At 40.9% G+C, this 15,025-nt stretch overlaps 1 protein-coding gene across 2 annotated transcripts in view; it reads right to left on the minus strand.

The window, feature by feature from the left end:
- Positions 1–4,158: 4,158 nt before the first annotated feature.
- Positions 4,159–15,025, minus strand: part of PDK3 (pyruvate dehydrogenase kinase 3) — a 68,162-nt gene continuing 57,295 nt past the window's right edge. The window contains exons 8-12 of one of the 2 annotated variants that reach the window (XM_059050641.2): positions 13,822–13,923; positions 13,307–13,417; positions 11,044–11,157; positions 9,381–9,520; positions 4,159–4,399 (exon numbers count right to left, since the gene is read on the minus strand). In XM_059050641.2, coding sequence (XP_058906624.1) covers positions 4,369–4,399; positions 9,381–9,520; positions 11,044–11,157; positions 13,307–13,417; positions 13,822–13,923 — 498 coding nt within the window. In that variant the 3' untranslated portion in view covers positions 4,159–4,368. The remainder of the gene's footprint in view (positions 4,400–9,380; positions 9,521–11,043; positions 11,158–13,306; positions 13,418–13,821; positions 13,924–15,025) is intronic. The other variant, XM_067023663.1, reaches the window with a different exon arrangement.

Genomic DNA, 15,025 nt, shown 5'->3' on the forward strand with positions numbered 1-15,025 from the left:
TTCAGCCTCCCAAGAAACAAAACAAGGAGTCAAAGAGGACAACACAATGAGAGAAAAATCTAGCAGAGCTAAGGAAAGACACACAGGGGAAAAAAAAGAAAAGGAAACTGTAGCAGAAGTGAAAGCCACATGGCAAGCATTGGGGCCCACAATCAATACCACAGAAAACAGAATCAGCGAAATGGGAGGTTAAGACCCGAGGAAAAAATCACACAGCGGGAAGAAAGACAAGGAGACCAAAAGCAATCAAAGGAAAGATAAATGTGAAGGAAAGAGAACAGAGAGCCAATGTAGGGGCAGACTGTTGAACAAGAGAGCCAATAAACTGGTTAAGAAACGCAGAAAGGCCCGAATGTCAATGTCTGATGCTCACTGAGTACCAGAAAAAGCCAACAGATAACTGTTGGACCCGACATACACTCAAATGAAGTTACTGCATTTCAAGGATAAACAAGAAATCACAAGTACTCAGGGCAAACAAGCAGTTCATCTACAAAAGGGGAAGAAAAATCTGTCTGGACTCAGCCCTCTCAGAACCATCACACACTAGAAGACAATAGAGTGATGTCTCCAAAGAAGTGAGGGGAAAAAGACATGATCCAAGAATCTGAGAGACAGCCAAGTTACTGTTCATAAAAGACGGCAACAGAAAGGCATCTGTACCTATGCGAGAAAATGCAAACGAAACTGTAATCCAGACCACCGAGAGATAAAAGCATCGGCTCTCGAATGTGGAGTCATCGTATGAGAAGGCTGGCAGTGAGCACTGAGTTCATTCAAACATAGAATTAAGTCTAAATAACTCCAGTAATTACCTACAGTTATACACTCTAAAGTCGGCTGCCTTTCTAGGTAATGGCCGCCAAATCCATTCGATTATCTCCACTAACTATGTCAAAAGGAAAACACACAAAAGAAAACCTTTCCTGAGTGAAATTCTCTGACACTACAGAAAAATTTTGGTTTATATCTTACCCTTGAGGGTTAATATACCCAAGAAATTCCTCCAAAAAGAGATAATGCTAATTACCTGGTGCATCGCTGAGAGCATGGACCTAGGAACAAGAAGACCCAACTACTCACTCTGGTTCTTCCACGCCACCGCGGCAAACCGCTGAACTGCTGGGCAACTCATATGAAAAAGAGAGATAACACCTGCATGGTCCACCGCGTGGCACTGGATGCGAAAGTTCTTTGGAATCTATAAGCAAGGGTATAAAACCGTGTCACCCGACTGGATAGCAAGAACCCACTATATTGAGGAGTCAAAATCAGTCATTCAGAGACAAAGCAAGGATCACACGGCTCCCATGGATCCATCACTACTTCCTTCCTCCTGTTTCTCTCCATTTTCAAGTCACCTCTTAGCACTATAAAAAGGAAATTCAGGACTTCCACAGCTCACAGCTCCTGACCTGAATTATTTTTAATTTGGAAACAAAGACAGTTGAAGAACTTAGAAAGATGTTGCCCACCATCCGAGGTAAATGTCTGTCAATTTCCATTCACTAATTCAGCTAATGTTCATTAAGCACCTACTATGTGCCAGGTCCTACTTCAAATAGTAGACACTGTCCCCAAATACTTAAAGTTGAGTAAATGAGAGGGAAATAAATGCAGGGCAATTGGGGAGGACTAAACAAATTTAGCTGAAAGACAGTTAATGTCTACGTACATTACAACATGTAGAAATGTGACCAGATACATAGAGACAGAGCACAGCAACCAGCCAGAGGGATGCACCTAAGTTCAGACAATGATGTACAGCCATCAGGAAGGATAAATTGATACTTGGGGCAGCTAAATTGTGTGAATGCAAGACGTTCTGCAGTTCTTCTTATGGTTGCTTCGGAAGCAAAGTTAGTTTCTTAATGCAGAAAACAAAGACAGGTGAGGCAAGATTGTCATGGGGTCAGATGGAAATGAGTAAGCCAAAAAATATATCAGTAGAGGACTACCAGTTAAGTCGTTAAAACACTGAAAGAAATAAATCTTTACTTTTGAAAAAGACCTGAAAAGGGAGGAATATCATAGGCTTTTTTCACACCAGCTTTTCCATCTGCAACCTTTACGTGGAGCTTGGGGTGAGGGCGTAACAATCAATGGGAATTCCCCAAGCACACAGAACAAGGCAGGAGGGAACACTCCTGAATCTGCTGCCTCCTTCCCTTACAGTAAATCACACGTGAACGTGTAAAGGGCTATTGTTGGAAATGCAGGCCAAGTAAGATACTGATACATGATCTGAAACTTACAAGAAAGCTGGAGTCTTTAAAAAATAAAGGGCTGTTATTTTTGCATCTTCATACCACAAGGAAACAGTCATATGGAACAGCCCCATTCCCAAGACAGTGACTCAGTCTTCGGGAAACAGACCTCCATACGGACCACCTCATCACCCGTATCTTGGAAGTACGTCGGTCTTTTTCTTACCTGACTAACTATGAATCCCCTGATGAGAGCCTTCTAAGGATGGAAGAGATGAGGTCTTTCTAAAGATGAAGGAACTAATCCTGAGTTCAGGTAACATAATAAAATGAAAGAATATCAGATTTGGTGGAACTAAGAGAAACAGAGGTGCCATCAAGCCAAGCGCAGCTGGTCAGAGCACAGCTCCGCCCAGGGGAAAACTGTGGCTAAAGGAGGAGGAATAGTTTACAAGTGACAGCTCTGAACTCAGTGAACTCAATACTTAAACACTGGATGGAAACATTTATATGGATGTTAAAAGAGAGCACAAGTCAAAGTAGATCATAAATATATGAAAAATTATAGTGAAGAGAAACACATCCTGTGGAGCTTTATAACTTGTGAATTTTAATCTGGACTCTCAGCTTCCGTTTCTAAGAGTAAATACAACATGGCTCCTCTTTCCTCACCCCAAGTCCTCTGCCAAGTCCACCTTTCAGCAAAAAAATAGACTATGGTGAAAATCAGACAGACAATTCTAAAGCCGGCTAAGCTTCATGAAAACATAAACTATGAACACCTGGGGCGTTTTTCAAAATAAACTAGAAAGAACTTTTCCCTTCGGTCTATTTTACGACTAGTAAAGTGCATCACATAGGGACTTAGAAAACTACAAAGGGATATAACATGACAAAAGGACAGTGTTCAGAGGTAAAACTGTTACATGAGCATACAAATTCCACTTCCCACTCTTTCCGAACTTGATAATGACCAGAAGGTAGACTTTCACTTATGATCTTTGAAACGAAGCAGTTAAGTGAAAAATTCCAAGACCACTTTTGGAATGCTGTAATTGACAGAATGGAGGTATACAAATGAACTTCACAATAAAATCTGTGCATCCAAGAGGAAGATCTAACACGAAAGTACCCACACCTCGCAATGAGAAGCCGGTCAGATGGAAGAAGGCCAGAGTCTAAATCAGAGAGCGAGGGCGGATGCACAAGAGAAAGTCTAAATCAGAGAGCGAGGGCGGATGCACAGGAGAAAGTCTAAATCAGAGAGCGAGGGCGGATGCACAAGAGAAAGTCTAAATCAGAGAGCGAGGGCGGATGCACAAGAGAAAGTCTAAATCAGAGAGCGAGGGCGGATGCACAAGAGAAAGTCTAAATCAGAGAGCGAGGGCGGATGCACAAGAGAAAGTCTAAATCAGAGAGCGAGGGCGGATGCACAAGAGAAAGTCTAAATCAGAGAGCGAGGGCGGATGCACAAGAGAAAGTCTAAATCAGAGAGCGAGGGCGGATGCACAAGAGAAAGTCTAAATCAGAGAGCGAGGGCGGATGCACAAGAGAAAGTCTAAATCAGAGAGCGAGGGCGGATGCACAAGAGAAAGTCTAAATCAGAGAGCGAGGGCGGATGCACAAGAGAAAGCCTAAATCAGAGAGCGAGGGCGGATGCACAAGAGAAAGGAAGGGCCCAGGGACCGAACTATCAAGACATGCTAAGCTGACGTCCTCAACTTCCAGACTCCCCAGGCCTTAGCTGGTGGTTTGGGACAAACATGGTATTTGGTCACAAAGAGCAACAGTAGAGATCGCTGTATCTGCAATGGGGAGGGAGCTGAGAAATCTGGGGAGACTGTAGACACTCTGATAACGAGGACAGAGGTGTGAGGACGCGAGTGCTAACGAGGTTCTGTGTCCCCTTATGACAGGCGCCAACCAAACCACGGCAACATACTACGAAAAATGACTTGAGTTACTACTTTAGTGGAAGATCTGAAGTAGCTACAGGAAACTTCTGTGGAAAAGGTCCACCTCATACAGAGAGAAAATACACATTCAGACACTGGATTAACTATGGTGCCACACGCAAAGTTGGTGGAGGAAAGGAGTTCTTTCTGGGTGACTTGCAGAAGACCATCTTTTCTTCATGGAGAGGAATGAAGCATTCAGTTCTTTACAAAGTTCTGTTAGTCTTGAACTTGTCCCTACAAAGAAAATAATGGGAACATCCACGGTGAGTTTATGAGGACAAGCTTCTCTAGTTTACCCGAGACTGACTTAGAGCATTTAATTTCAGTGAGGAGTCAAAAACCCGTGCCTTATCTCGGAATTATTCTCTATGGTTACCACAGAAAATGAAGTACCATCTAATGACTTATATATACTTTAAAACAGTTCCTTCCTCTCAGTTAAAAACCTGATTAGAAATGAGGAATCACTGCTAATGGGTATGGGGTTTCTTTGGGGGATGGTGAATATGTTCTGAAATTAGACAGTGGGTGAGGACCACACAACTGTGAATATACCAAAAGCCACTGAACTGTACACTTGAAAAGGCTGAATTACATCTCAGTAAAGCTGTAATTAAAAATCTGCTTAGGAAATACATTTTCTTAGAATTCCTCTTTCCCCTAGTGAATTTACCATACCTACTAAATACTTTCCCAAGGTGGCCACCAATTATGCTATTTGTATAACTGAAACACCAGGCTAGCCATTTTAAAATCTTAAAAATTGCTTTCTGCTAAAATTTGTCCAAGATATTCAAAATGAAGACTCATACTTAATCAGCAGTATACAACCTCCTAAACTATTTAAAGTTTTAAGTAGACTTTAAAAAAAAATTATTCATTTATTTTGGCTGCACTGGGTCTTTGTTGCTGTGTGCGGGCTTTCTCGAGTTGCGGCAAGCGGGGGCTACTCTTTTTGGTTTTGTTTTGTTTTGTTTGCGGTACGCGGGCCTCTCACTGCTGTGGCCTCTCCCGTTGCGGAGCAAAGGCTCCGGACGCGCAGGCTCAGCGGCCATGGCTCACGGGCCCAGCCGCTCCGCGGCACGTGGGATCTTCCCAGACCGGGGCACGAACCCATGTCCTCTGCATCGGCAGGCGGACTCTCAACCACTGCGCCACCAGGGAAACCCGGGGGCTACTCTTCATTGCAGTGCGCAGGCTTCTCATTGTGATGGTTTCTCTTGTAGTGGAGCACGGGCTCTAGGTGCGCGGGCTTCAGTAGCTGTGGCTCGAGGGCTCTAGAGCGCAGGCTCAGTAGTTGTGGCACATGGGCTTAGCTGTTCTGCGGCATGTGGGAGCTTCCCGGACCAGGGCTTGAACCCGTGTCCCCTGCACTGGCAGGCGGAATCTTAACCATTGTGCCACCAGGGAAGTCCTAAACAGCCTTTAAAACAATATTCAACAAAGGCCACCTTTTAACAATCCAAATGGACCTTAATGTTTATAGACTGCTTCTGTGCTACTCAAATGACTCCCCCTACTGGAGCCACAGCTGGAATTAACTGCTCACACTGATGCCCAACCTGCTACTTGACTTACATACGGACAGAAAATGGAATCAACGGAAACTGATCCATGGGTTTCAAGCTAATTTAGCTTAAACTCCGCCGGGGATGGTGTGCGTATGTGCCTACACACACCTGTGTGTACACTCACACTCATGTGCACAAACCAAACTCCTCTAGATTTCATCATTTCAGCTAAGTGACCAGGCCGGCAATATTGCACAGAGGTCCATCACAGTACTTCCTCAGAAAAGAATAAACATCAATACAGATACCCTTTATATCATTCATCAGAAAAGACCAATGCTACTAGAAAGGTACAAAATCACAAAGCTATATAAACTCTATTTGCATACAAATGCCTTTCTGTTGCACTATGTTAGGAATCAAGGTTTTCAGAGTAAGAGGAAATATACACAATTAAAATATAATAGCGAGGGACTTCCCTGGTGGTGCAGTGGTTAAGAGTCCACCTGCCAATGCAGGGGACACGGGTTCGAGCCCTGGTCCCGGAAGATCCCACGTGCCGCGGAGCAACTAAGCCTGTGCGCCACAACTACTGAGCCCACGTGCCACAACTACTGAAGCCTGAGTGCCTAGAGCCCGTGCTCCGCAACAAGAGAAGCCACTGCAACGAGAAGCCCATGCACTGGTAACGAAGAGTAGCCCCTGCTCGCCGCAACTAGAGAAAGCCCGCGTGCAGCAACAAAGACCCAACACAGCCAAAAATAAATAAATAAATAATTTAAAATTAAAAAATAAAATATTAGCGAGAAACATTGCAATGTTAAAATCGAATAAAAATATCAATATGAACTTATGATCTTAAAAAAGATATGTATTGGGCTTCCCTGGTGGCGCAGTGGTTGAGAATCCGCCTGCCAATGCAGGGGACACGGGTTCGTGCCCTGGTCCGGGAAGATCCCACATGCTGCGGAGCAGCTAGGCCCGTGAGCCATGGCCGCTGAGCCTGTGCGTCTGGAGCCTGTGCTCCGCAACGTGAGAGGCCACAACAGTGAGAGGCCTGCGTACCAAAAAAAAAAAGATATGTATTTTATAGGTCTGCCCAGAAAAGGGGACTAGAAAAGGTATAATGTACACCTCCAACACCCAGATTAGGGTCTCTAATACCCATTAAAAGGAAACAGGAGTCCTTGAGGAAAATGGCTGATTCTAGGCAAAGTGTAAGATAAACCTAGGACATCATCTTGGGCCAGAAAGCAAGGAAGCCTTCCAAGATGAATACGGTTTTATCAATGAAACACAAAGGATCTGGCTCAAAATAGCTTCCAATGGCCAAAGGTGTGCCAGTTCTAGCATCAAAAAGATGGCCACTACATGCAATGACATGGGTGAACCAACCTCACAGAAAGCCAGACACAAAAAGAGCACACACTATATCTTCCTTTCGTTTTAAGTTCAAGCACTGAGAGAGTCAGATATAGTGATAGGTGACAGAGCTGGAATAATTGTTACACGGTAAGGAGGGGAAAAAGGAAGAGAGTCTGACTAGAAAGCAGCCTTTTCAGGTGCTGGAAATACAGGTGTAAAAATTCATTAAGTTATAAACTTAAGATTTGTACACTCTTTATATATATGTTAAATATTGATTGAAACATATCAAAGCAATAAAAATCTACAATAGCCATAATAATACTTTAAAAAGAGAAAGCCAGAAACTCATTGCTCAAATTTAAGGTGGTTTTTAACTCAACTTCTTACCTTGAAAATTGGTAATCAAAGGGAAAGACTGAAATGCTTATCCTGCCTTGCCAGGAGGAACTGTACTTCAAAAGGTATCTAAATGACCTTCGTTGCTGAGGAAGAACTTTATAGGAAAATGTCAGCTAATGATTGTCAAAGGAATGATACTAACAAAAAAACCTCATCATTTTATAAACATTAATAAAGTTACTGATTAAGGCCAAATTTATCAACTGGTGCTAAAAACCATTAGGTGATGGTGGCATGGTGCCGAAATAACATGACAAAATAACACTACGCAGATTACTTTCTGGTTGAGAAGGGAAAATTAACTATACTACGGAGGGATCAGGCAGCCATCATCTGAATTACGGTCAGTCTTAACATTACTAATGGTGGATCAACCAGACATCATGGGTCACAGAGTATAACTCTGCAATAGTATTTATGAAATATTCTAGCAAAAAAATGCTCCACTGAGCCTTTAGATGAACTTCCAGTTTATGGGAGATACAGGGAAAGGGGGACAAATTAAATAAAACTTCAAAGACAAAATCAAACAAATCAAGGTGGGACATTTTTGCAGGACAACTGGTATGGTCCAACAACAGACTGTTCTAGATTAAAAACAGCTTGAGACCTACTCAGATGTGTTATGTGGTCCTGTAACTGATTTGTTGTTTGCACAAATCAGGGGAATTTTCAGGATGAAAATGTATTGACATGGAAAGGTGGAGATGGTTAAATGAAATAAAACTAGGTTGTACAATAGTATGAAAAGTATCATCTCATTTGGGGAAAAATACACATACATAGATACAAATAGCAAAATATCTGGAAGAACACAGATAAAGCTCTAAGAATGGTTATCTCTGGGTTATGGGAATACAGCAGTTTCTCTTTTTTTCTTTTTTTGCTTTTTTATATTTCCTAATTTTTTACAATGTTCATGTACTGCTTTTCTATTACTAAAGGGTTACTTGAAATTAAACAAATAATCCGAACCCTTACTCTTGCTAGCAGAGTTGGAGCTTAAAGGTAGTCAGAAGAAAAAGAAAAATGGAAACCAAAGATGGGATTATTGTCCTTATTACCACAAAGTAGTGAAACTTGTTATTCTATGATTGATAATTTTCCTCTTTTTCATTTTTTTATTGTGGTAAATTGCACATAAAATTTACCACCTGGTTAAGATGGTAGAAAAATGTTTTATTAAGTGCACAGTCCCATGGCATTCAGTACATTCACAGTGTTGTACCACCATCACCACCATCCATCTCCAGAACTTTTTCATCCTTCTTCACTGAAGCTATGTCCTCATTAAACACTAAATTCCCTTTCCCCCTATACTCCCCAGCCCTGGCAACCACCAGCCTACCTACTTTCTGTCTCTAGGTGCCTCATGTAAGTGAAATCATACAATATTTGTCCTTTTGGATCTGGCTTATTTTACTTAGCATAATGACTTCAAGATTTATCTATATTGTAGCATGTCAGAACTTTATTCCTTTTAAAGGCTGAAAAATAATACTCTGTTAGATGGATAAACCACATTTTGTTTACCTCGACTGACAATTTTAACTTCTTTACCTTTCCAGTTTCAACCCACCTACAGACTTTCTCTAAACACTCTTCTGTGAATTCTATGGATGATGACAAATCACAAATTAATTACTTTGTAAATAAGATTCATGGCAGGATAAACCCTGCTTACTGCTTTTGATATCTCCCCAGGGCAAGGACTCCTAGAACATTAAGGCCTCTACTGGAATTGCTACTCTGGCTACCCAATTCTTGCTATCCTTCCTGTCTGGGGTGAAAAAGCTACTCCATTCTTTCTTTAGGGATCACTTTGCTTTTCCAGGGATAAAACCACAAAAGATGTGGCTGAAAATATCAATCGTCTGGCTGCTACACAATGGAGAAAAATCAGATACTTTATAACAGAAAGAAAAGTGGTAAATTACTGTTTTGCCTTGTATTTGGAAGCATCTCTGGGTTCACTGCTGGGATTGCTCCAATCATCAGCTTCAGGTGTGGTCTTGTAATGGCGCCATGCGGACTTATTAAAAACTGGAAGTCTCTCAAATGATTCACTTGAAAGAGCCTAAGGAAAAACAAAAACAGACACCAAAGGTCCACAGTGTCATCTTGCTCACATGAAATACTAACCCACAGTTTATTATTATTATTTTTTTTCACAGTTTATTATTTAAAACATTAGAAACCTTATTAATATATATTTTTAGAGTTATATTAAAATTACATTTTAGTAATTTACTTAGACTGATCAGGATGAAATTAAAGCTTTTTGGAAGGAATAAAAACATTCACTCATGAAAAACCAGTACTGAAGTACACATGACCAAAACAAAAACTATTTTAGTTCAGTTAATACTGATGTGAGATATTCAATTGTCTTGACTATATGGTCTTAGACCAAACACTACTGTTCACTGGGCAACTGTTCTCCCAGAGGACCCTGAAGAAATAGTTTCATACACAGTCGATTTATAAATATAAGCTCATAGGGCTTCCCTGGTGGCGCAGTGGTTGAGAATCCACCTGCCGATGCAGGGGACGCGGGTTCGTGCCCCGGTCCGGGAAGATCCCACATGCCGCGGAGCGGCTGGGCCCGTGAGACGTGGCCGCTGAGCATGCGCGTCCGGAGCCTGTGCTCCGCAACGGGAGAGGCCACAACAGTGAGAGGCCCGCGTACCGCAAAAAAAAAAAAAAAAAAAAAAGCTCATAAAGTGATATCAAATAGCATAACATTTATGTGCACTGGCATCTAAGGCAGACACTCAAAATAACTGGTTATCTTATCATATAACACACTAAGCAGCTGTTAAAAGGATAAGCAGTTCTGTATGAACTGACATGGAAAGATCTCCAAGATATACTGCAAAGTAAAAAAAAGCAAAGTGCTAAAATAATCATTTGTGTGAAAAAAAATCAGATTTCCCCCCATATTTTTATCAATGCAGAATCAACTTCCATGAAGATCCACATGAAACTGGCATCCATGGTCACCCCTGGGAAAGAGAACCAGGTGGCTCTGGGCCACTGATGGGAGAGACTTAGTTTTCCCTTTTGTAGCTTAAAAATTTTGTACTATGTGCCCATATTACATATTCAAAAAAATACTCCAAATATTCTAGAGTTTAGCAGTAAATAAAAGTCTGACTCCGCCAATGAATGAGAAAACTTGTTTTACAGAGAACTTTGTTATTCGATCAGACTTTTAGGTAACCATATTATGAGCACTGAATTCTTGCAACTTTGGGAAAGCCGGCAAGTTTCTAAAACAAAAGACTAGAAGAAATCAGTTTATGAAAACCTGTCTCCTTTTAGATTAGTCCTTTCAATGGGTACACAATTTTTTAAAAAATCACAACTTAGAAGTATGGTTTTAAAAATCAATATTTAAATTTTTACCTCTCCATGTTTCCTATTTTGCTATATCTGAGCATAAAATCAAGAGCAGGACATAACTTGGTTTTCACGTAAAACTGGAGTAAATCCGAGCTGAATATAGGAGATGATACAGTGCTATTCTCCATTAGTTATTAGAACTTATAGCTTTAAAAAGTAAAGATGCCTTCATATAACAGAAATAAAATGCAGTACCTTCAAATAAATGACAGCATCAGTACCCACGCCTTCCATAGAATAGAGTTTTAGATCTCCTTGAAAATATCTAGCATACAGACGAGAAATTGGCAAGCCATAACCAAATCCAGCCTATCGAGAAAAGAAAATTAATACGGTGAGACAGGCACAAAATGCGAACACATTTGAGTCTGAGGACCATCTGCAAGATTAAAATAAATTCTTGATTCATATTTAAAGCAAATAAATTATTGATCCAAACTTTACAATGATGTATATGCTCATCTACGGCAAACAATCTGTTTCCACCCTGCAAAAATACTTCTCACATGTTCGGAAAAGGACAGAAATACTCCGATTTTTGACTAATGCTTTTTGAACGTTTTAAAGCAAATTGTTAGCATTGTTAAATCCCATATCAAGTGGAATTTGAACCAGAAACCAAAGTAAACCACATCCTTCCAAAGTTCCACTATGATTTCTTTGCTCAATTAAATTGAGTAGCACGGGAGTTGAAATCTAACCGTACCAAGGCTAACACAATGAAAAGAAAGCAATCTCCTAAGAGCTACTTCCTAAGGCTCTGGGAACGCTGCAATATTTTGACATGTGGTAGTCCATATATTCTTAGAGACAAGAAGACAATTCCAGTACCCTCCTATACCTCTATGTCATAGAACCTTGACTGTCAGTAACAGGTCGTTGGGGGAAGAAAAAAAAAGGTCTCCGATATTCATAGGAACAGTTGAGACTAATTTCCAACACTCTGGGGTGGAGGGGAAAGGGCTGTCCTCAAGCTTCGACCCCTCTGATTAAGTCCACCGACAGGGTGTCAAAGGATCAATAGGAGTTGTCTGGGAGGACATTTCCAAAAAAGAAATGCGTGTGTCACGGCACAGAGCTGTAACATAGTAAGGTGTTTGACGAAGAAGTTGACGTTTCCTAGTAGTACATACCCACACGCCCGCGTAAAAGCTGAGGAGAGTTGACTAACTGGGAGAGATGCTAGTGGAAGCATTTCTTCAAAAGGAGAGCCACCAGCCACACTGGAAAGAATACAGACATGGCCAGTGCCAGCCTGATGATAATGAGCTCAATGACCTTGGGCAAACCAATAACCTCATTTCCTCATCTATAAAATGGGAGGTAGGATGCGTATTTTTTAGAGCTCTCTTACTTCAATTGCTTAGTGTCATTTTTTAAAAAAGATGACATCACAGCTGTCCTCAAGATGCTATTTTGAGACCTGTAACGGACGATCCATATTCCTTTTAAACAATTGTGAAGGTTCTAGATTTGCTTGTAGGGTCTTTTTTTTCTTTTGACATTTATTTAAGTAGGTACCAGAAACTAATCAAGGCAATGGCCTTCAAATTGATCTTTCAAGAATTTTCTTGAATCCTATGTAAACGACTTCCTCTCTGTTTTCAATATGCAGTGTTAACAAACCCTGTCTAGAATAAATGATGTTAAGGGTTGGCTTTTATTCATACATATAAAATATAATCTTAACGTGCTTGTCAGTCACGTACAACTTGAAAAAGAAAATTTACACCCGGTACCATTTTGCAGACTGATATGCTGCTGTGCTTAATGACAATGGGTTAAGTTGTTGTTTGTCAATTAGAAACACTCAGTCGGGGCGGTGGTGGGGGGGGGGAGAAAGTGTGGCCCTACCAGGATCTAAATGCTGCCATGGCAACCAGAGGCTTTCCTCACTTCCTGAAGGTTATTTCCACAGTGAGACAGAAAGGGCTCTGAAAATGCATACGCCACCTATATGTTTCCTGCTTATGTTATTTCACATAAAAAATTTAATGTGTTCATGATTTAACACTTTAATTATATAAACAAATTTGGCGGGGGGAGTTCAAAGGCCCTGGGTGATCTGGGCCTCTATGGTATGCAGCACCAAAGTGCCCAGCCAGTCACGCTGTGCTGTTCCCTGCTCACCTGCTATTAAACACCCACCTCCTCCAAGGAGAGTGTCAGGTGGTAAATGGTGCTCCGGAAGCATTCTTAACCACGGGGAAATATTTTTTCTCTGTATTGGGGAGGTAGGTACTCAGCTCTGAGTGTTTCTTAGACACAAATTAGAGAAGAAATCGGAGTCCAAAAGAGTCATAAAGAAAAGCAGCAGTGGCATAAAATCCTCCCTCCTTCAAACCATGCGGCAAACATTCAAATGCAACAAGGCTAATGCGACAACCCAGGGAAAGAGCCACCTCTGTCCCTTCTTGAGTGAATGGTCTTTCCTCTAGCAGCAGTTTCAGAGGCTTACCAGCGGCGCGGCTCTCGTAGGCTCCAGGCTAGGTCTCGGAGCAGTTGAATACATGTAGTTAAAAAGACGATCTATTTTTCGTAGTGGGACCCCACCACCGAGGTCACTTATCTGTAATGTACAAAATGTTAAAAGGAAGAAAAACGAGAAGTCATCAATCTATACTTAGTAGGAGGCAAGGAGTTCATTAAATAAAGTACATACTACATTACTCTAAACCGTGCAAGGGCTTGAACCCCCAACGAAATATGGTCTCTTTGTGAACAGCGTAAAACAAAGGAGGCGGGCAAGTGGGGTTAGGATCCAATACGCTTGGGTTTGCGATCTTGTTCAGATCCCTAAAAAATGAGGTTCCAATGAAGTTTAAACGAGGTAGCTTAAGCCAAGGATCAAATGCAGTACTTACAAATACGACACTCAGTTGTCAGTTCTCTTCCCTTCTCTTTGATTCCTCAATGTTTACACACTACTAAATTAACTGATAATTCAAGTATATGTACAAATAAAGCAATTACCTTAATGGATAAGTCTTCTTTACCCAGAGTAACCAGGGTTTTAACAGCTGGGTAGCCCTCTTTTCTATCTTCATATAGTTCAACGGTCGCTCTCATTGAGTTCTGAAATCATAGAACCTTTTTTTTTTAGCATGCCACCAACTCACAAACTATAACTTAAAAAAAAGAAACTAGCAAAAGATTACCGATTGGGGAAAATATCATTTGGATTTATATGGCACTTTTTTCCCCTCTAAAGAACTTAACTAAACCGGTGTTCAGAACAAGGAAAAATTTCTTGATCCTTTACTTTGTTTTTATCTCATTTTCGTCTCATCCACCATACTAAATGCTTATTCTCCTCTCCTTCCTGTTTTCTTTTTGTTTTTGCTTTAGGGTATTTAAATTATTCAACTCTTAACCAAGAGGGATGTTTTTATCATGTGTAATGAGGCTGCAGAGGCTCACTGATGTGTGCTTTAAATCTCACTATCAGTCTGCACTTACAGAGCACCCTTCCTCTAAAGAAGGCAGAAAACCTGAGAGGATTCATGCTTCCCACAAAAATTAACCATTTGGCTGGGAAAAAAAAAAGTAGAAGAAATGTCAGGTGAAAAGAAATTCTGAAAAAGCCACAGCTGCTGAAGAGCAAGTTCACAACTGAATGCCCATCTCAACCTTAAGTGTCACATCAGTGACATAATTTTGGGAAGCAAATCAGCATAACTGATCTTTCAGGTGTTTGGTTTAGGGTTTTACACATTGGAAGAAATGAAATTTTAGCTCAAATGCCTTGTGCCTGTAATACTGCTATTTACATGCCATTATTAGCTACTGGTTAACAAAAGTAACGGCTTAGGGTATAGGGAGTCTTTTTTCGTTTGGTCCAGTCCTTCCAAATTTTTGCCCCCTGCCTCTGTCACATCTTCTGAATTTTCTAAATTGACTCAAATGTGTAAAAGTGTTAACGTATCTTTCAGGACTGGAACAACTGCTAACGCACCGACATGGTTTCTGTTCAGAAACATAACGATGCACAAACATGTTTTTATTTTGATCTGGCTACCACCAATAAAGCCTTTGCCAGACTGCGAAACTAAAAAGCATCTCTAAGCTCATATCTGAAGAAAAAACAATATGGATTTTACATAAAGCCACTAAAGTACAATTAAGCTTCAAAATCAATATGTACTAATATTCATAAAGACTATACTGTATACAGCAA

Source organism: Kogia breviceps, chromosome X (assembly GCF_026419965.1).
Source record: "Kogia breviceps isolate mKogBre1 chromosome X, mKogBre1 haplotype 1, whole genome shotgun sequence".
Taxonomy (NCBI): domain Eukaryota; kingdom Metazoa; phylum Chordata; class Mammalia; order Artiodactyla; family Physeteridae; genus Kogia; species Kogia breviceps.